The sequence below is a fragment of the Thermobia domestica genome, chromosome 12 (assembly GCF_964235325.1).
Source record: "Thermobia domestica chromosome 12, izTheDome1.hap1.1, whole genome shotgun sequence".
NCBI lineage: Eukaryota > Metazoa > Arthropoda > Insecta > Zygentoma > Lepismatidae > Thermobia > Thermobia domestica.
The window spans coordinates 162176416-162200910 of record NC_137465.1 but is presented as its reverse complement, the minus strand read 5'-3'; the positions used below and the strand labels follow the sequence as shown (position 1 = coordinate 162200910).

At 35.3% G+C, this 24495-nt stretch overlaps 1 protein-coding gene across 1 annotated transcript in view; it reads right to left on the bottom strand.

Moving 5' to 3' along the window:
• Nucleotides 1-10741: 10741 nt before the first annotated feature.
• Nucleotides 10742-24495, bottom strand: part of Abp1 (Actin binding protein 1) — a 69094-nt gene continuing 55340 nt past the window's right edge. Inside the window, exons 10-11 of the mRNA XM_081734365.1 lie at nt 23617-23829; nt 10742-19268 (exon numbers count right to left, since the gene is read on the bottom strand). Coding sequence (XP_081590491.1) covers nt 19129-19268; nt 23617-23829 — 353 coding nt within the window. The 3' untranslated portion in view covers nt 10742-19128. The remainder of the gene's footprint in view (nt 19269-23616; nt 23830-24495) is intronic.

Below are 24495 nucleotides of genomic sequence, written 5' to 3'. Positions count from 1 at the left end.
CTTCCAACATTTCAGTCAGTGTTCGAATTAAACTTTCGAACGAGAGGGGACTGCTTATGTATTTTTGCTGTAAATGTAGAAGGCGAAAATTTATCCCAGAAATGGATGTTATGTTACTTCTGTCATACGAGCCGAACATACAGTTTTACCGAAGGGAAATTTCCCCGGCATCCCCCGTTAATTTGAACAATAACTTTAGTTAGGGGGGCTGCAAAAAATTTTAGGGGGGCTTAGCCCGCCCTAGCCCCCCCTTGACTACGGGCCTGAGGGGAACTCGTACCAAATTAAGAACGCTGACCGAAAATGTATTAAATAACAATTATCAGGCAATTGCATTAACTGAATCTTGGCTTACTAACAGTCATAATGACTCTGAACTCTTTGATCCGCGGTATGTCGTGGTAAGAGCTGACAGAAATATTGCTACTTCTGGTAAGAAATTGGGTGGTGGTGTTGTATTAGCTGTAAATAAAAAATATCGTGTGCAGAAAATTCCTTTCCCAGACATTCCTGGTGTTGATTGTATTACAGTAAAAGTTTTTGTAGATACGATTAATTGTATATATATTGGTCTTGTATATACTGCACCTGGGTCAAATCAATCAACATATAGAGAATATTTTGAATACATATTTAGTGTACTACAACCAAACAGTAACATTCTTCTGACAGGCGACTATAATCTCTCACAGGTCACGGGAACTGATTTCAATTTTTTAACATCTACTGGAACCTGTCAAGAGTTATTTCACTTAATGAATTTTTATAATTTACAAACCTTCAATAATATTAAAAACTCGTATGGCAAAACGCTTGACCTAATACTCTCGAATCTTAACAGTGTAGAGGTCACACACGAACACCTTCCCCTTTTACCGGAGGATGCTCATCACCCAGCCCTCCTAGCTGAATATAAATGTATTAACTCTAGAAATGCTAAGTGTAAAAACAAAAGCGAAGTAAGAGACTATAATTTTTTTAAAGCTGACTTTGATAAACTGTACCGCGAAATATCACTAACAAATTGGGAACCTATCACAGATAGTTTGACTGTAGATGGCTCTGTGGATTTTTTCTATAATACACTCTATTCTATTTTTGACCGATGCATCCCGAGAAAAAGAGCTAAATTCAATTATCCTACTTGGTTTTCAAGTGACATAATTAGATTAATTAAGAGCAAATCATATCACCATAAGAAATGGAAGCAGGGTTCTCGGGACGCACTTTATCACTACAATAAATTTAAAGAATTGAGAGCTCTTTCTAAAAAAGAAATTTCTAATGCATACAATATATATTTAAACAACTGTGAGGCCAATATTATAAATAATCCTAAGACTTTCTGGGCGTATGTTAAGAATAAAAAGAGTAATTCGGGAAGTAATATCTTTCATTATGATGGTCAAACTTTGAGTGACGATGCTGATATTGCAAACGCGTTTATGGCAAATTTTCAAGTGACACACAATAAATCGAGCTACAATCTTATTCCTGCGGAGCAACACAATAATTCGGAAATCCTGGACAAATTAAACATTAACTTTATAGAAATCGAAGATGTGGAGAATGCTATTAAAAAACTTAAACCACGGTCATCTTGTGGACCGGACAAAATACCACCATATATCATTAAAGGCTGCTCAGAAATACTGAAACATCCCCTACAAGTTATTTTTAATAAGTCAATAGCTTCTTCTACATTTCCTACGAAATGGAAGATTGGTGACGTCTGTCCCATTCCCAAAACAGGCTGTCCTACAGACCAAATAAAAAATTATCGACCGGTAACCCTACTATCTGCCCCATCTAAGATATTTGAAATTATTATATACGAAAAAATTTACTCACATGTACGGTCAGTAATATCTCCCTTTCAACATGGTTTCATGCCAAAGAGGTCAACCGTAACTAATCTCTCAGAACTTACACATTTTATAGCTAATCAAGTTGATAAAAAGGAACAAGTAGATGTAATTTATACAGATTTCTCCAAGGCGTTCGACGTAATTAATCACGATATACTTCTAAGCAAACTTGTGACTTTCAATTTTTCACAAAATCTTCAACAACTTATAGCATCCTATCTTTACCAACGGAAACATCGCGTTCGATACAAGAATATTTTAACTAAGGAATATGTCGTAGACTCTGGTGTGCCTCAGGGATCGAACTTAGGACCTCTGTTATTTATACTATTTGTTAACGATTTACCATCTGTAATAACATCTTCCCACAAACTTTTGTTTGCTGACGATCTAAAAATCTATCGCAGTATCTCCACGGAATTGGACGCAATTTCTTTGCAAAATGACATTAATGCTATTTCCCAATGGTGTGAATCAAACAAGTTGCTACTAAATATTAGAAAATGTAAAGTAGTATCATACACCAGGAAAATAAACTATGTACGCAATATGTATACTATTAATCAAACGCCAATTGAGAGAGTGGATAATGTTACTGATCTTGGAGTCACTCTGCAGTCAAACCTATTCGATATTCATGTCAACAGAGTAATTGGTGAGGCCTTTAGGAATCTTGGCTTTGTGATGAGATTAGGAGGTGATTTTTCTAATACTAATGCTCTCAAAACATTATACACTGCCTATGTACGGTCTAAGGTGGAATATGCAGCGATAATATGGGGTTCTAATAGTAAGAAATATATAAATAAAATCGAAAACATTCAAAATAAATTTGTGCGCTTTTTGACATATAAAGAAACAGGTATATATCCAAAATTTGAGAACTACGAAGGTCTTCGAAAGAAATATTCATTACAATCTCTTGAAAGCAGAAGAAGTCATTTCACATTATCTTTCTTACATAAAATAATTCATGGTGCAATAGATTCAGAATATTTGTTATCAGAAATAAAAATTCGCGTCCCACATAGAGCAACGAGACCCCATAATGACATATTCCATCTCTCAGCGCAAAGGACTAATGCATTAGATGTATCGCCTGTCAGAAAAATGTGTATATTGTATAATAAGATGTCACAAGAACACCCAGATATAGATATTTTTAGTTGCAAACAAAATTTTCATTTTACATAAATTTGTTGTATTCTGTATATCGTGCTATTTGTATTTTAACGTATATTTTGCTTTCATATTATTATTTTATTATATGTGTATTTTAGTGTGTATTACGATAGAATTGAGGTCATATTAGTATGTTATTATATGTGTATTTTAAAGTGTATTAAATACACTTCACAATAAGGGAAAACTGTAATTAGGCATTTGCCTGTTGTTTTTCCGAAATAAATAAATAAATAAATATTTGACCCGCCATTGTAATGGCAACATTGGAAATATTGGTTTCTTACTTTTTTGTGTTTTCATCTGTATTACTATATGTACTGTAACAAAGTATCATGTTCTCACATTCACCAAACTACAAATATTTTAATATATGCATGTTTGGAGCATTTTTCACATGTTCAGTGCCCTCTATCTTGGAAACGGTGAAGCATCAGCATCTGTCACTGTATTTGCCAACACCTTTTTTGTACCTCATAACATACCAAAACATGGGAAAAATCGTAGATGGTGCAACTACACCCATGTGCTGATTTCGCTTGGAATGCACCAATATTTCTCTACATTTTTCAAAGAAAAGGGAGCAAAATATTTGGTAAAGTTTTCGACACTCCCTTCCCCCAGAATCCCCTTATACCATGCGCCCATGATAAAGAATGTTTCGTATTACAATGCATATCAATTTTTGTAGCATCTTTTATCCACGTTGTAACTTGATTAGACTTCTTAACAATGGAGGAAATAGACGTATCAGTTTTGGGGGCATTTTATCAACATTCTGAATTATCGGAAGTGATGGGATTGCTAGGATTAAGTAATATGGAATGGATCAGTGGAGCTACACAGTCACTATAAAATTTTCTAAGTGTAACGTCGGCTTTGGGAAGGTTTTAGGACTGGAAATGCGATTTTACCATTGGTAGATCGTGTTGATTTCTATTCTATAAGATTCATTTTTCTTTGTATGTGTGAATATGGTCGAGAAATTGATCGTTCTCGTACACAAGAACAGTAGCAGTATAAAGTAGAATTTAATACACAGATACTTTTGGTTCTCAGTTAATTCGTGAGGCATCCATTTTTCCAACTTTCTCCATTTACCCATAGTTTCTCCAAATCAGTGATATCGTCGAACTAACAACTGAGTTCTGCAACCTCTCATGTCGTTTCAGCAAATCTGCGTCGATGACGACCTACCTTCAACTCGTCACCAACAGTAAAACGACGTCCGTCACCTTCTTATCTTCCAAACATAAATAATCAGAATAGAATTTTCAGAGCTAACTCTGCATTATACATTTGCTCACACTGTTCACAGCTCATTAATGTTTCGAGTTGTTAGGGCGCTTAAGGCTGGATGGCGTTAAGGCCGAGAATGGTGTCGCGATAGCAATGTAGAACGAAGTAGCAAGAAGTGTAACTAAAGTAGAATGTTGCATTGACCATTTGATGTTAGTAAAACTAAGTGCAAAACCATTGGATATTGTGATAATACAAGTATATATGCTAACAACCAACCATGATGACAATGGAATAGAAGTAATACATGATGAGATTGGTGACAAATTGCATCACGAGGGAAGATGTAAGATCAACGCCATAATAATGGGAGACTTCAAAAGCGTAGTGGGACCATTTAGACTAGGTAGAAGAAACGCACGGGCCCAAATGTTTAGCAACTTCAGTAGGCAGGTGGTTTAAAAAAAGAAAAAAACAAGCTGCACACGTTGAAAAGTCCAAGAGATAAGGAACGCTACCAAATCGATTATATTCTTGTCAAATAATGCTTCAGGAAGAACGTACCCACGTGGAGACACTACCGGGAGCGGATATTGATTCGGATCAAAATCTTCTAGTGGCGGAAGTGCAAACCTGGTTAAAGTCAATCAAGCAAAATGGAAGAACCGAAAATGGAACTTAGAGCGACTAAGGACGGACAGTGATGTGAAAGAAGAGTTTGAAGAAAAAGTCTGTGCAATGGGTGATATAGTAGGCAATGTAGAAAATAGTTAAACTGATTTTACTAGACACACTAACAGGATGGAAAGTGCACTGAGGAAACTATGTTAACCGAATGGATGCTGAAGATAGAGGGACGCAGAAGAGCAAATTATTACATTAAACAATACAGAAGGCTGAATAATGAATTGAGAAGAGAGACGGATAAAGCCAAAGAAAAGTACATGGAACAAATATGCGAAGAAATAATAGAATTTCGAATATGGTAGGAAAGATAATTTAAAACACTCTACTCCATTTTCTCATGTCTATTTTCTGTAATTGGGAAGATTACTCGAGACTACTTTCTGTGGTAGGAAATATTATTTAAGATCCTCTAATTTTTGTGGTAGGAAGAGTATTTAAGATTGTGTACTTTCTATGGTATGGAAGATTTTATTTAAATTCTCTACTTTCTATGATAGAGAAGATATTTACTTTAAGATTTTTCACTTTCTGTGATAGGACAGATTATCTGAGATTCTGTAATTTCTATGGTAGATAAGATTATTTGAGGTTCTCTACTTTCTGTGATAGGGAAGATTAAGATGTTCTACTTTTTGTGGTATAGAAGAGTACTTAAAGTTCTCTACTTTCTGTGGTAAGGAAGATTAATTGAAATTCTCTACTTACTGTGGTAAACTCTCCCCAATATCTGCAAAATTTTAAATTGAATATTACTGGCTAACTCACGTATGACTTTTCTAAAATCGCCAATGTGCTTCTGGTGAAGCTATACACTGACTTTTCTTCTTAAGTAAATCACTTTGAAAACGTTCGAATAGAAACTGCGAAGCACTAAACATCCTGTACACGGAAGACACTAGAACAGGAATCAATATTTGATAACAACCTTTAGTAAATTAAGGCAAATATTAACGGGCAATATGGTTTTCACACTAAGATCCTTTTTTTAAACTGTCTCTCTCACGCTGCACAACTTAACCATTAGAAATCAACATTGTATTAGGTACAAAAATAACAAAAGTATTCAAAACATTATTTTATATTGAGAAAAAATCATACATTCATTGATGATAAGCTTTTTATACAAAAATAATTAACAAAAAGTAAAATAAAAAGAAATACATATTTGCGGTAACTTTTACACCTTTTAGAGATGATGTAAAATATACCTAGTCTAATTATATATTTCTACAAAACGCATAAAAAAATTACGTAAGTACAATCTCTCGCTTCCAAAATAAGCAGAGCGTAATGCTACAGTTATCTCTTAGATATAAGTTTACAAAGAGAAATAGTAACAAAAATGTAAATCGAATAGTTTAAAATCAGTTTCATTGTACAATTTTAGTATTATTTAAGCGCTGTACCAAAACACGACTTTAATAAAATTATATTAAAAATTGAAATAAATAAAGTTATTGATGTGCTTTGTAACAAGAAAGCCCTGTAGTTTCATTTGCAAAATGGAAAATATCCTAACTCAAAATTCTAATATACACTATGTGATCAAAAGTATCCGGACATCCCCAAAACATACGTTTTTCATATTAGGTGCATTGTGCTGCCACCTACTGCCAGGTACTCATTATCAGCGACCTCAGTAGTCATTAGGCATCATGAGAAAGCAGAATGGGGCGCTCCGCGGAACTCACGGACTTCAAACGTGGTCAGGTGATTGGGTGTCACTTGTGTCAGAAGTCTGTATACGACATTTCCACACTCATAAACATCCCTAGGTCCACTGTCTGAAAAAATTAAATGAAATCTTTAGTTTTAGTCCCACGGTTATGCCGGTTAGGCTAAAGGAGACGGCGATGATGAGAAATGAATGAAATGGTGGAATGAAGAAAGTGGGAGGAAACGGGAGAACCCCGAGGAAACCCACGAGCACGGTGTTTGTCCACCACAAAGTTCACACGGCGCGAGCTGGGATCGAACCAGGGACTACAAGCACCGGAGGTGAACGCTCTACCACTGAGCCACCGCGCCCCCTCCACTGTGCCTAATGTGATAGTGAAGTGGAAACGTGAAGGGACACGTACAGCACAAAAGCGTACAGGCCGACCTCGTCTGTTGACTGACAGAGACTGCCGACAGTTGAAGAGGATCGTAAAGTGTAATAGGCATATATCTATCCAGACCATCACACAGGAATTCCAAACTGCATCAGGATCCACTCGAAGTACAATGACAGTTAGGCGTGAGGTGAGAAAACTTGGATTTCATGGTCGAGTGGCTGCTCATAAGCCACACATCACGCAGGTAAATGCCACACGACGCCTTGCTTGGTGTAAGGAGCGTAAACATTGGACGATTGAACAGTGGAAAACGTTGTGTGGATTAACGAATCACGGTACACAATGTGGCGATTCGATGGCAGGGTATGGGTATGGTGAATACCCGATGAACGTCATCTGTCAGCGTGTGTAGTGCCAACAGTAAAATTCGGAGGTGGTGGTATTATTGTGTGGTCGTGTTTCTCCTGGAGGGGGCTTGCACCCCTTGTTATTTTGCGTGACACTCTCATAGCACAGCGCATTGATGTTTTAAACACCTTCTTGCTTCCCACTGTTGAAGAGCAATTCGGGGATGGCGATTTCATCTTTCAACATGATCGAGCACTTGTTCATACTGCACGGCCTGTGGCGGAGTGGTTACACGACCATAACATCCCTGTAATGGACTGGCCTGCACAGAGTCCTGACTTGAATCCTATAGAACACTTTTGGGATGTTTTGGAACGCCGACTTCGTGCCAAGCCTTACAGACCTACATCGATAACTCTCATCAGTTCAGCACTCCGTGAAGAATGGGCTGCCATTCCCCAAGAAACCTTCCAGCACCTGATTGAAAGTATCACTGCGAGAGTGGAAGCTGTCATCAAGGCTAAGGGTTGGCCAACACCATATTGAATTCCAGCAGTACCGATGGAGGGCGCCACGAACTTGTAAGTCATTTTCAGCCAGGTGTCCGGATACTTTTGATCACATGGTGTGTATATATATATATATATATATAGCCTCAAAAAACATTTAAGATGATTACGATAAAATGAAGGGAACAGCTTTTGTCTTTGCCTTAAGACCATATCAATAACACCATTATCCCTTACTTTATAGGCAAGACACTTTAGTTTCACGCTATATTGATATAATATTCTTTATTACTAAATGAAATACTACTATCTTTGTATCCGTAAAAAAGTTAATCATCTTTAAATTATTTCAGTGGTCTCTTCTACTTTCTTCAGTAACTTCTTGAATTGCAAGAACTATTGTGGATCCTCTCATCTTAGAACCAGCCCAGAAGAAGGTAATTACATTGCTTAGATTTACAGAAATTTGTGAAGCATTTGTACACACTTTCTGTGAAATATTTTTAAGTAGTAACTTATATTTAATTGAATAGTACATTCATTATAAACGAAGGCAATCACCGAATACTAGAAAACAAAAACGTTAATCCAATCATAATGCCCCTCATCGTCGTCTTAAAGGATTAAGACTTAACATCACTATTACACTGAGTCTGTGACCTTGACTAACGATGTGTAGAAAATTTAAGATGAAAAGTAGTGTGTGATTGAATTAACGGTATTTTTCTAGTATTCAGTGATTGTACTTGTTCATAGTAAGCGTAGTACTCAATTTAATATAAATCTTTACTTAAAATGTTTTCACAGAAAATATATACTAGTGCTTCACAAATTTCTGTCAATTTGTAACTTGTTTTCTTGTTTTCTAAGCACTGAAATTGACCTTTTCTGGGCTAGTCCTACGATGACAGGATCCACAACAGTTCTAGCGTAGCAGTCCCAAGAAGTTGCTGAAGAAACTAGCGAAAACTACTGAAATAACTTAAGCAACATTCATATTATTATTATTATTATTATTATTATTATTATTATTATTTATGGATACTAGTAGTATTTCATTTACAAATGTGTATCCTACGGCGTCCTTTAGCAAATATTCTCTACTACTATCATCACAAAAAATAACACAATTCCCTTTTTTCATTTTGTAACGGAGAAGGACAAAGAAGTAATCAAGATTTTATAGGCTTTTCAGTCGTGCTTTTATAATTTATAAAAATACGAATGAAAAACAAGCTATTATTTCATTTATAACATAGTAAAAACTTCGTAAAGTACACAATTTTGTGCCAGTATTCACTACAACCTTTAATTATTTGCCCAATTATTATTTATGTTTGGATTACGTGATATGTGTATTGGAACCATATATTTTTGAGACGTATTCATGTCAATTACATTTTCCTACAATATTTCGTTTCAAAGATTTGCACATTTTGTGATGCTTTTATAAAAGTCTACTGGTTAAAAATGCATAAATCAGGATAATATACAATAGCAAGTCGAACCTCTGAAAAATCTCTCTGTCAATTTTTCCTTCCTTTCTTGGAAACAAACAGATCAAAAATTATTTGTATTAATTCAAATATTTCCATTTCTGTCTGTCTTCTGATTATCAGTAAAAAGAATTAAAAATTGACTTGTATGTAGTTACGATAGGAATAGTTCTAATGTAACCTAATAAATAAGTTATTAATCTTGCCACTCTGGAAAAACGAACTGCAAAAGCTATTTGAACTTCTATAGGGTATGCGAAAAGTCCACATCACGTATAGATAGTAGTATTTGAATTTATAATTTCGTTTCTCATTATTACACAAGACCGACATCGAGGACGGGACCTACTAGTAGTGACATCCGATTTATTATTCAAGTTTTATTCAAAGCGTTACTTCCAAGAGGGTAAAGTATGCAACCACGCGCCTGGAAAGCGAAAGCTCTAGTCATGAAGCCCAACACATGTGTCTGTTCTTCGCTCGGCTGTAATAAGTTTTAATGAATATGCCGAAATTACCCCCTTTCCTCCTCTAAAGGATTTTCGAAAATGCTGAAACATGTTCGCTCATATTTAGTGTAGAGTTTATATACCGAATTTTACAAAACATCTCCAGCTTAAGTGAATCTTTTTCTTTCTTTCATTCAGCATTTTCTTGAATGAAGGATCAAAATTTCAGGTATTATAGAAAATGTTCCCCTTTACCGCCTGTACGAGTGGAGTTTCTGAAAACACTGCAACACTTACCCTTATTTTTAACTAAGAGTTTAAATATCGAATACCTTACCTCCGACTTAAGCAAAACCTCACATTAGGCTCGTTCTGAATAAATACCGGTAAATAAATAAATAAACGGAAATTTGAATATTATAGAAATTGGCCCCTCTGTGTGTGGAGTTTTCCAAAACTCTGAAACATGTGTTCAGCTATTAGGATACATATTTCAAAGAGTCATAGTTTGTTTCTCTCTTTCGTAACGAAAGGAATTATCTGTCCCAATTTCATGTTTCTCGATATGTGGCCCCGGTGTTAATCAGTAAGTTCTCCTACTCTTTTATATAAGAGTATATAGATATAAATGATATCGACGGTATTTATCCTTATTAAATTTATTGTCAAATCTCAGTAGGATGAATTTCACGCTTACGTTCTACACTATTACTAACACAAAAACTAAAGACATTAATCATATGCATACAAGAGTCAAGGATGAATAATGTTCAATGCCAGACAACATGAATTCCTTATCCAATTATCGTTAAGTATTCATTCACCAGTGATAGATCCCTTACCACACGTTTTATATATATATATATATATATATACATAAAACGTGTGGTAAGGGATCTATCACTCCCTTACACCAAGGTCCTCCGCTGACACATGCTGTCTTCAAATCGTCCATCAACTGCATCTATCTCTTTCACTGTCTACTACATTCTTTGAAATTCTTCAAGGAAGCCACATTAACTAATGTACTGGACTTTCCGAATACCCTATTGTAGGAGTTCTCAACCTTTTCCAGTGGCGAAGCACCAAAGCATATTAATTATTAATACCATCGAAAGCAGCTTCCGTTCCACACACTCATGCAAACTTGCATCCTTTTTTGTTAGAATGACGACCGGAGCAGCATTCGAATCCAGTAAATTGAATTTATATGCAGTGATGTGACTCAAGAGACTATACTAGACTTCACTTTACAATTATCAAACACATTTAAGGTGTAAGAATATTATACACAATTCTTTTTAGCTTTTCTGACAAGGAAGCAATTCCATATTTCTTAATGTGTTAATTTGTATCATCAAAAGAAGTAATATTCGTTGAATTCAAGCTCCTATATTCTTTGGCACATTCAAATATTTAAAATTCGATTATTAAAAGCAATTATACTGAATCTATATAGAATAAATAGCAGTCTTTTGATTTTCTGTTTGACATTTGCAAAATATTTTAAAAAGTATCAGTAAACGTAGCGTTGATAATGATTTAAAAAAAATATAAAATGTGATTCCGGGCACATGTTCGCAAACTTGCAGATCAAATAATTTACATTTATAAACTCCTCATTCGCAGCATCGTTTTTCGAAATAAAGAAATAATAAAAACTTTTTTCCTATATTGTCTAATAATGTTTACTCTAAGCTGAATGCAGTTTCTGCTGTTCAGTATAATCTGGTGTTATTCCTCTAAATAATGTCAAATAGAAAACTGTCCTACAACGCTACTTTGCGATTATAAGATTATATTAGTTATCTACACTGTAATTACTTTTGCCTTACAAAAATTTTATGAAACTATTTCTTATGCTGGTGTCTGCTTAAAAACTGGATTGATTCTTTTCTTTTGAATTTATAAAACTATTTTGAACAAAAATCAATCAACACACAACCAAGCATGAATATACAAAATGACCACACAACGAAATAACACAATATCTACTAGGTATAATACATACAACATTAGCTTTGTATGAAATACTGATGACCACATAAATAATAAATTCACTACGGATTCACTACTTTCAGTGTTGATACTGAAAATCACAAACAATATCCACACTATTGTAGTATTTTCATTGCAAATACTTTAACCTTGGTGCTCATGTGTGGCGCACGGAAGTAAAACATCGAGTAATGAAAAATGTATTTCTTTTCCAAAATATTTTGGATACTTACATAATATTAGCTTTATTTGTCATTCTTGGATATTCAGAATAATTACATTCAAAGAAAAAAAAACACATACAATATCAATACTTACTTAGGAAGCAACAATTTTTAATTCACAGCATTGAAATCACATACGTACTTCATGACCACATAAAATTAGTCATGTATATAGAAATAAAGGATGTCTGGCTACACTGGATGTAAATAACGGAAATAAGGTCTATCACTACTAAACCACAGTACATGAAGAATATGAAAATATCAGAGATTTTTAAATTCTCTAGTAACGATTTCTTTTCTCTATATACATTTCCCAATTATTCCACAAACGTTTATTTGCTATACTTCAGTTTACGCTACTATCTCAAACACCTGACGTGCTTTCCCAAAAATAATAACTGAAACTAAATTTAAAATCGTTTCAGAAGTTTGTTCTGATTTTTTTTCTCATAAGAATTAAACTTCATTAACTTCTACACTTGAAGTGCTTAGAAACAGAAATTTAAAAATTTTGATATAATTTCTAAGAAATGAAATCTTAATTTAATGTGTTTCATCGTAGAAAAATATTTTTTATCCTCAACGTAATGACAGTAACTCGAAAAATTTGTAGCAGTTAAGACGAGAATAATTGATTCATAGGGAAATTGATTAAATAACAATAAAACTTGATAGGCTTAAAACACTGACAAAATTTTGTCTTCTAGGCGTCAAAGAGAAAATTTCATCATTAACGATTTAACTAAATATATTTAAATGTTCATTATTTGCCTACAGGATGTTCCAAAAAAAATGTGTCACAATATTTTGCAAATAGATTCCTCACATAAAAATAAGAAAAGAAAAAAGTTCATACGGACTTGTGCTCAAAAGTGGATAGTTTCGGAGTTACAGGCTGCCGAAAACGTGAAACAAGCGAACTTTTCAAAGTTCATAGCTCCACTACTATGGGACCTATCGTAGTCGGGTCAAGACATCACTGAGAAACTGGTATGTAAACTATCCAAATATACATGTTTAAGAATGCTCCAGTACTCCCAAATAGCCTCTCTAAAAATGATTGTGCAAGTCCCGGAGAGTTATGAAAGATGGATATTTCGATAGTTTACATACTAGTTCCTCAGTGATGTCTTGACCCGACTACGATCGGTCCTATCGGACTTTTAAAGTTCATTTTTTCACGTTTTCGGCATCCTATAGCTACGAAACTATACAGTTCCGACCACAGGTTCATATGAACTTTTTTTTTTTTTAATTTTGATGTAAGGAATCTATTTCCAAAAGATTGTGACAAATTTTTGTAACACCTTGTATAGACATTTGAGATATGTGAAGGAAAATTTATTTTCTGTAGAAATGTTGTCTTTCTTTGTCAATGAGGTAAAAACGCTATCTTCATTATTTAATCGGCACAAGCATATCTGTACGAAATACATACGATACAACAGAAACAAGAGTCACTAATTTTAATGAATGATTTATGATGGAGGAAATACTGAGAGCAGAGAAGAATATTTTAAAAAATACATACATAAACATAATAAAATCTAATTAGGTATGGACAAAATTTAACATCAATTGAATCCTATCAACCCAAAAATAAACAATGAAGAAACGATTATATTAAACGATTTAAAAATTTCACATACCACAATGATTTGAAGTATCTAATTAGCAATTCAAAAATTTGACAGCAATATAATTAAAGTAACACCGTTGTTGTTATTGCACTTAAATATACATATTATAAATAGAACAATTTCCTCAACATGTGGTAATTCATCAATTATACATTATCATCTCTTATATTGCACTCAATTTTCATTCATGCGCATACACTAGTTTAAAAATTTCACATTAGTAATCATTACATTCATACTATGTACATGACAAAAAAATTGAAAGTATTCTGTACAAAAACTTCAATTTATTAATTGAAAATCACGATGATGACATTTTCACACATTTATTTTATCTTACAAAGAATAATAATAATATTAATTTGATATTCCAATGGATGGAAATAGTTTTTTTTTTTTTCTACTCGAATTTTCAACATCTCTTCTGTCGTTTATTTCCATGCATGGTAAACACACTGTTTTCCACCCTCTAATATTACTTAATTATGCAAATACTGAATAGCTGTATCGAACCATGGCTACGTACCCAAAGACAATGTGTTAAGGACTCGCTATTCAGACCTCCATATTATAACTACGTCAATATAGCTCATATCAGCATATACAAATAAACAATTAATAGAAATTATGCACTAATTTACAGCAACAGAAACTGCTACAAGACGAAATTGTATAATCAAATTATATCATTATATAACTTCCTGTGCTTAGCCATATTATAAAACCATCGTAAACTTGTACTGTGTTAAGCTACTCAGTGAATGGAGGCAGAATGGGTAGAATTCTGCAACAAACTACTCAACATGAAGTATTAATCTATACTTTTTACTATAACATATCAATTTTTTAAAAAATAATTTTTAACTTATACTAATAAATCTAATAAATAAAAGAACGACCAATAGAGGTCAAAATTAATTACCGTATCACCCTTTTTCTGTAATTTTAGAAGCACACTTACGTCCAATGGCGTACGCGGAATTTCATCAAGGGACGAGGGATTCAAGCATTCATATCGTGTCCTTACAGAAGACGCATGGCTCTGAACATATGTATTCCTTAAATATAGTAAACGTTTATTTCTCAATACCTTGCTCAAGGAGAGGTTAAAACCCCTAACTTCTCCCACGCGTACGTCACTGTTTACGTTAAAAAAAAAAAAAAACAGCAACCTTGTTATTATATTTTTTATAGCTATTACCACTGTTTTGGAAACACTGTGATGTATATAACAGCACGTGATATATATTAAATGTAAAACAAAACTTTCCAGACGCAAAAATACATTCTATCAAAGAAAAAAAAAAAGTTATGCCCAAACTTAGAAATATTTAATCTTTTAGCGAATATCACACAAAATTCTTTAGCACTTTCAAATTCTCTTTACATTACTACTATCCCTTACTGATATGGAAAGAATTTTCTAGTTTTCCGTTCCACAATTATGATCTTTAGGCTAAAGGAGGCGGATGATTAATGCAAGGGAATAATTATGAAATAATTAATGGAATGAGAATGTAAAAGACCCATGGACATGATGGGTCTGCAGAAATTTGTCTGACCGAGGATCGAACCTGGGACCATCACACCAGAGGTTAAAGCTCTACTACTGAGCTACCGTACCTCTAATTATCTTCTAGTATTATAATTAATGCTAGGACCGGTGTGGTCAGCGACGCAACTAGGCTAATTGTCGCCCGGGGCAAGAACTCGCCTTAGCGCCCCTTTCCCCCGACCAAGCAAACCAAAACGCTCCGTAACTACACCTGATATTGGCATCACTGTAATTTTCCTATTCCATTTTTTCTTCAAGTGGTAAAGCTTGATTTCAAAATTGCAGTATATAATTTAATTTTAAGTACTAGATAAAACACCGGACTAATTAGTATTTAGCTGCCAAATAATCTGAGAGTAGCATGCTTGACATATTTTTATAGTCTTATCATAATAACTGCTAATCACAATTTGTTCTGAATTATATCGGGATGTGCATGTGTGTACAATGAATCAATAGTCTGTTGCTTTAGAATATATATAATTATGACAAACAGTCAAGCTGTTGTCTCGAGTATTATACTCAGACATTTTCCAAATCTCTTAAATCGACTGAAGTTAACTGAAAACACAAAAAGTAGAACTAAAATTTAACAACTTTCCGGGCTCTTTTGGCAGCATAGGATTTTACAATGTTCTCAAAAGATAGTTTTGAAGCGAACTTATCCTCTATGGATATGATCCTAAAGTTGGTGAGTCATTCTTGTCCTGTTAAGTTTCTAAGGTATTTTTTTTATGATTTTTGGAATGCTAAAACTCCTTTCCTTGCCTTATAGTGAAAATATTGGCCGTTTTGCGCGCGCGCACACGCACACACACACACACACACACACCAATCCGGCGCCCGGGGCACAATCCCCGTTTGCCTCCCTTAGTTACGTCACTGAGTGTGGTAGTCCTGTAACTCAGTTCGGATATAGTATACATGAAGCTGCATCAGTTCCCGAAGGAGCAGGACGCTCATACTTTTAGGGATTATTATTGAGTATGTACAAACTTACAAAGGGGGTAACAAAGCGACTTTTATTTACTTATCGACTGATACGAAAATAAAAAAGAACGTGTCTGTACTTTATATCTGCATGTGTAGTGCCCTTATATTTTATCTAAGACTATGTGTGAGTGGGGGGGGGGGGGAATTTAACGCATATCGCATGTCTTGTGCACATGGATACTTCTTACTATTGCACTACGTAGAAAATTTATGGTATTTCTGTAGAAGTGGTAATAGAACACAGAAGAAACGCAGATTAGGGGGTTCTCATGTATACTATTACCCTCAGTTCTTGGAGGCAAAACAGTATGGTGGGGAAAGGTCTCTACTGCGAGGATTGATCTTGTATTAGGATCTATGCACCCCGTCAAGCCCTGGTCGTAGCTCGGAGCCTACGTTAATAGTAGGTTCCATCCCTCCATAACCCTGATGTTACATAAATGACGCAAAATACAAGAACTCAATACAGTTCATATTTCCAACTATCCTTAAATACACAGTATGATATATTTGCTGTAATGTATATCTTAAAAGAATTAAGCATCTATCATTGTATAGTGTATAATACAGGGTGTCTCAAAAGTCCCGACATAGGGTAACTTTATTATTATCAGAGTTACAACAAAATGTAAGAGGAGAAACGGTTTCCAAACATGATATTTTCAATCTAAAGCGAAGGAATTTTAAAATCGGACGAGTCGTTTCAGCTGTACTCTCTTTATGTGCCCAATTTAAATGAAAATGGAACGTACCATTTACCTGGACCCACAACATAAAGTGAATGAGGCATGTCTGAAATAGGGGCTGCTAATCAACATGTTACCGTAAAAGACAGTAACTTCATTCACTTATCTTGTGGGTTCAGGTAAATGCCAACGTTACATTTTAATTTAACATTGGTCGCATAAAGAGTGTACAGCTCAAACGGCTCGTCCGATTTTAAAAATTCCTTCACTTTGGATTGAAAACATCATATTTGGAGACGGTTTCTCCTCTTACGTTTTGTTGTAACTTTGATAATAACAGTTACCCTATGTCAGGAGACTTTTGAGACACCCTGTGTGATTATACTTAATTAAAGAACGAAAAACTTACGAAGCTCCAGCTTTATATTTAGAAATACAATTGTAATTTGCAGTAAATCGTCTTTGAATGGTACAATCTTCTACTTCTTGAAAACATATTTAAGTACAAAGCAGATATGATATTGTTCACTGTCATACAGAGGGTGGAAAACAATCAGGAGACAAAGGACAACTATATGTGATTATATAATCTATGATTCATAGTAACTTATACTAAGCTAAATATTTCTGCCTATATACACAGGAATCAATGCCATGGCATTGTTGCAAGGTAAATTTTACACAAACTTATTTTCGATCAGTATTAGTACTATTTCATGACAGAGTTTCTTAGTAATTGTGACAAAGATGCGAAGATATGAGATGAGAAGTTGCTGGTTAAGTCCTAAAAAATTAAATATTATTTTTTCTAGTAATAGTATGAATAGTATCTTTTCTCATACTTTCCACATGTTAATTATTTACTACTATTTATACACACTACGATTTATGATATGTAATTACACAAACCTAGCAAAAATATATTTGCAGTATGACATTTCTCGCTGATCATACGCTCACAGAACAGGGAAAGGAGGAACAGTGTACGCCTCTAAAATTTCTTACTCGCCCAATGAAATTATGGAAATTAACAAAAACTACAAATATCTCAGTCAGAATGGTCTACTCCAGATACTGAAACTGGATCGTTTCTAGATTATAAAGAATTGTTTCATTTTCTTGAATTCAATCAAATATGTATTGTTTGCTGAACATATATGCAAGTCATCGAAATGAAACTGCTTGTCTTGATCTGCGTATAAGAAAATTCTTCAAAATTATAAGATGACCCATTACTTTATTACGAATATTAAAAGTAGGAAGTTATCTAATTATACGGGTCACTAAGTAGTTTCATCTTTTCTCAAGATTTCAGCACAAAGACGCTGCTCATTAATTTGAATACTTAATGGAATTCCAATTCGTCGTATTTATACGATATGACGAAACGTACACATTTACTGAAGAAAATGCTACGAATAGAACTTTGGCTGCTTTTGCGAGACCACCTAAGCACTTGCTTAATGGGACTAAGGAAGCCTTTCTGTAACAGAACTCGAATCCCCTTCAATTTCAAACTCTTATTTACTACATTGTCTGAAACTCTTTCCTTAACTAGCTCTTCTTTAATTACCTTCATAGTACTTATTCAAAATCGAAACGTATCTTTTCAGTAATCAAGTGTTTGAATAAGCATTCCTACTTTACAATATGAACATACTGCACTGTCTATACCACGACTGAAACTACAAAATCGACTCCCAGATTCATGAAAGTTTGAAAGCTAGTGTGACACATTTAAAAATCACCAAAGGCTCACTCAAGAGTTTTTACTGTGTCAGAACTACAGATCGTCTTTTATTTTCAAGTATGGACCTAAATTTATTTATCCTGTTCGCTATGTTTGTTCAGAACAGCGAGACAAATACAATGGTGAGGTTCTTTGGTTCTAAGTGACACAAAAAATGAAGGTCTTTTACAGGACAATCTCATTCATATACATCGCATGCTTATTCACAATTTAAACAACCTATAACCGTGAGAAGGTCGCTGCATAACTACAGCTTACAATGAAAACAATAATTCGAACGTTTACCTACAAGAATGGTATCTATGAAATTTGGCATATCAAAACATGTAAAGACATGTAAAACTCTACTGTATAATGAAATGTTGACATACTGTCATGAAAATTTCTTTGTCAGCACCATGTTTATTCAAATTATTTGACTACCATTTCATCTCAGTCTAAAAATTAGTTAATCAGCTCCACATAATTCGCAGGGAAAAGACCAAATGTTCCATCTGGTCCTAAGCCCTGCCACCACCCTTCATCTATTTGGTCTATGTTTGTGATTATGTCTCCCGGATCAAAAGAGATCTCAGTAGCATCAGCTGTAAAACAGATAAAATCACGTATAAATTCAGTTACAGATACTTTAGTGAACAACATAAAATATACACGAACATATTTTCATAATTGTAGACATAAGACAAAGAAAAGAAATACAAACCGAAAGAAGAGAAATACTACACAGGTCAAAACAATTAAGGGAACAAGCTAGGAAACGCAAAAACGACCGAGATTTCTGACGTATTTGGCAGTGGGGACTGCAATGCATCTATGCTAGATGGTCCACACGAACAAACGCTCATGTGAAGTCACACGACACGAGACACAACTTGAGATAAAACGTGAAATCATCAGGTCACTTGCAAACGCGAGTTGTGCCACTTTGATAAGCAGTGAGTGAAGGTGGACTGTGTAGTAGTATTGAATACGAACAATGGCGTGGCTAAACGATTAGCGTACGCACCTTTGGCGTGGAAGACCCGGGTTCGATTCCCGGCGGGAACTCATATTGTTCGGATTCCACGTTAATCAGTAGGTTCCGTCTCATATAGCTTCGCTGCTGAAAGGGACGTTAAAGTCAAAATCAACTCAACACGTCTTAGTGACATCTGTGGCAAGATAGCCATAAGCACGATGGAAACCGGGCAGATACAATGTGTGGCAGCTGAGGCTCTCGGCGTGTCTCGCAATGTCATTCCATATTCTTCAACAGACGGGAACAGTACATCGAAAACCAGGACTAGATCACCCACAGACAACATCAGTAAGGGAGGACCGTTATTTTATCTTATTGGTTCGGAGAAACAGACAGTAAAGTACAATGACTTACAACGTACGCTTTTAGCTGACAAGAAGCCGCAGGTTGTCAACCCAACAGTGCGTTATCGGCTGCGGAAAATAGGCCTTTATAAAAGCGCGGGACCCGCAGAAACTGGCCGCATTTCATGACTGGGGACATGCTGAATGGAGTACTGTTCTATTCTCGGATGAGTCATGTTTCTGCTTACAGTCAAGACAGTCGACGCATTCTCATCTAGAGGGAACATAAATCTTGGAACTATATATCTCATGTGTAGCAGGCATCACAATACAGTACAGATGTTGTGGAATGGTGTGGACAGGAATCAGTACTGGACAAAGCACAGCCCTGCAGCCATCCGGAACGGTACTCTAACAGTGTAGCGGTACAGAGATGAGATCTCAGGTCTCACGTTGTTCCTATGGTGCTGCAGTTGGAAAGCATTTTATTTGTATGGAAGATAATGGAAGACTTCATCCAGCATGTGCGAAAGATATGGTGCTGTAGTTAGGGAGTATTGAATTGCTGGCATGGCCAGCATCCACCCCGGATCTAAATCCTATTGAACACTTATGAGATACATCCGGCAGATGTATTGTTGCTAGGCCAGCGCCAACTGCAACTTTGCAACAGTTGAAAATGGCCGTACTAGAGGAGTGAGGAAACGTCCCAGAGGTTACCATCGATAACCTCTTCCAATCCATGCCAAACAGACGTGTAGCAGTTTGGAGAGATCACATACCTTATTAGAGGTACGATTTTTTATGATAAGGTTTATTTGTCATGTTACTGTAACGTTCCTGTGATGTATTCTTCTTTTTAAAAAAAAAAAAAAATTAAGTGCATAAATTACTCCCAGAGCAATTCGTTTTGACCACTCAGCACAGGTGTACTGCAATGATCATGGTAACAACCTCACAACAAAATAAACAGGTAAATTTAATTTCCCTCTGTCATTTTTGCATTTTTTGCTTGGTTCCTTAATTTGTTTGACTAGTGTACACTTCTCCAAAATATAAATGTGCGCCTAACTTTTCTAAGTCCCTTAAAATTGTTAGTTTGGCAACAACGTACTCGAAGTAATAGGAGAGGAAAAATGAAATCTTTGAGTTTTACGTCCCACGGTTATGCCGGCTAGGCTAAAGGAGACGGTGATGATGAGTAATGAATGAAATGGTGGAATGAAGAAAGTGGGAGGAAACGGGAGAACCCCGAGAAAACCCACGCACACGGTGTTTGTCCACCACAAAGTTCACTTGGCGGGGGCTGGGATCGAACCCGAGACCCCAAGCACCAGAGGTGAACGCTCTACCACTGAGCCACCGCTGCCCCATAATAGGAGAGGAAGTAAATAAAGAAAAAAAATAGAGTAATGAAGCCATCCCCACACACCTTGTTGATTGCTGTTTGAAATATTCAGATCCTATTCCACTACTTAATGCAAAGTTAGTTCAGAGCAAAGAGCAAAACAGTACCTTGATAAATGCAGGAAACTTTGTTTAGTTACAGAAAAAAAAAACACCTTTTAATCCAAAGAAAACCGTAAAACGCATTTTAGGAGTTCTTTAGCTATTAATAGAACTGAAAGGTAGTTGCACAGCTTGTTTCGACAGCCGGGCGTGTTTAGTTCCTTCTTGCTGTTGGAATAGAAAACTTTTGAACTTGGTTCGAACTCCACTGGGTGCTTTTATTTATTTTTTTAAAATCTTTTCCACTGTTCTTAGTTTACAGTTTCTGATGTTATTATTAATTTCCTTCTTTCTTTCTTCAAGAGAAGTCATGCTTCATAAAGTCGCTAATCAGTGCAGTTTTTAAGAAATCACTACTGGGTATCCAGGTACAAAAGGACCCTTGACACACGTAACAAAATTCAAACGCACAGTGATTTTTAAAAGTGCATTTTTGTATAATGCACACTTTTGAAATAATGACATAAAAAATGACGTATTTGTCAGACTTCTACTAACTGTTTCGTTTCCAATTCAACATATTGATTGCCATCAATACAGGAGCGCACATGTTCTTGTTTACATTTTTTCTTAGATCCGCCTTCAGTCTGGTACTTAAAGATAAAACCGATAATTGGAGATTTTCCATCATTTATTTATTTACTTTTATATCTATAGTTTTAAGTTGGACATAGGCAGGTCAACGACAAAGAGTCACGACTGGCACAGATTGAGAGGATACAAAACACACATTACAAGACACAAACTACTCAACAAGGAAATAACAATACATGAACTTGAATAAACATTTCTCTAACGAAATACTAAATATTACTACCAATACTTTAGTTTTTAAATAAGCAATATAATCAAAGATTTATTTTTATGGTTTAAATCTTATCAATGCAATGGTTTAAATCACAGCATGTAAGCCTTTTTGTTAATGGTTCCACTTTTATAATTTTTACACTTTGAATTTCAATCTGTTTCAAATTGTTTGGTTTCTCTCCTGTTTTAAAGCGTGTTATTCCACTTGTAACTGGTTAATTTCTAGTGTTATTTTCACACTTCAATTGCATTGCTTGGTTTCTTACATGTTTAGAACATAATTGAGTAAGTTTCGCGTCTGGTTATTATAGGTTTGACAGAGGCGTTAATACCATTAGCAGTTTTAGCACTTGTATTACTGTTACGGCAATTGATACATGATCTACCACCACCGAATAAAAGGTACTGACTGATTACCAAAGAAAAGGAAACATTTCTGGCAATACTGTATTTAAGAAAACTCGCGCTGAAGAAAGAAATAAAACTGAAAAATACCGGTGACTATAATCTGAGTATTAGAGTTTCTAATATCTGAGTATAAGGGAAAAGGGTTAAAATCTTGGTTGGTTTGGAGGGTAGAATAACAGAGAAGTTTCCCTGCATTGGATTGTCACTCTGATGAAATAAATAAATAAATAAATAAATAAATAAAAATCCTACGACAATCATAAACTACCAGGATTGTGATCAATGTTCAACGACTGTTTCAAAAATCATCCCTCCATTTGCAGATTTTTTCTTCATTTAACGTCTCATGTTTATGCTCTGGGGTTAAGGGAGATGGTGGTGATGATGATGAACGAAATAGTGAAGAAAATAGGAGGAAATTAAAGAGGCAAGAGAAAACCCACGCACACGGTGTTTCTCCGCTACAAACCGCAGAAAATGGTGTTGCTTAGTGGTGGTCTGGTGAGGGTAATTCATCATGTCCTCCGTTCAGGTGAAACTACCACTGCAGATCGTTACAGTGGTGAACTAATCGAAATGCTCCGCAAACTTACCTGAAAGAGTTTAGAAATGATCAAGAGACATGATGTCATCATGTTGCTCAAACACTAAGTAATGGTGAATGAATAGCTCCGTTGTCGTCAATATATTTGCACAAAGCTATTGATCTCCCAGTTTAACTTATTTAGTGAATATTTACATGAACTTTCAGAACACTTGTGTATACAGGAAAATGAGTTAAAATTAAATTTGGAATTGTACTATAGTGACTGTACTTTGAAGCAATTTAATACATCTGAAAGGTTCAGCCGACCCAAGAGAGGAAGAAGGGTAACCTGCTGTTATTCCCACTAGAACAGAACTTACCAGCCTGATAATCGTACAAAGCTCTCGCTTGAAGACCAAGATCTTCCTGATAGTAATCCCCATTGAACTGCTCTTCTTGCATTTGTGGCTGAGGTTCCACTAGCTGATGATATGGTGATTCTCCAGGGATAACTGCTGGTTCACCTTGTCCTTGCTCCCGAAGTAATGCACCCACAGGATCACGGATCTCTGGACCAGCTTCTAATGGCGGAGCTGAAGAAAGAAAAAGAAAATATTCGATATTCTTCTTTTCCACTCATTCTAGGCCGTGTACGGTCTCAGGAGTTTTAGATATAACACAGTGTAAAAGTTTCATAAATATATAGGTCAAAGAAGAATATTTATGGAAACTTCATCAAGTGCCTTCTTGGTCTATTTTATTCCTATCTCATGGTAAAGCATATTATTCTTTTATCCCAGGTGATTGTTGTTTGTTGAAGTAAAGCGTCCCTTTTCTGCATCGAAGCTATAATCAGACATGGCTCTAGACTTTTAGATGAATTCGAAACCAGCGTAATGCGTTCAAATTTTAACACACTCCCACCGGGAATCGAACGCGGGACCACGTGAATCAAGGTGCACACATCAGTCACTAGACCAGCGGGGAGGACTCCAAGTTGATGTTGTTTCCTGGTTTGCACGTATGTACTTTAAAATCACGGATAGACGCAAGGAGTTGTCGCTAGAGCACGATGTCAGTCGGAACCAAAACTCAAAACATGATCCGAACTGTAGTGATATATTAAAAACAATCAAGATCACCTTATCTGCAATCAACTGTACCTTTTACTAGGATCACTCACTCATTCTATTCTACTTTACAGCTCGTTGTTCATGAATACAACGAATGTCAGACTAATTTTAGTCGGATACATTGTT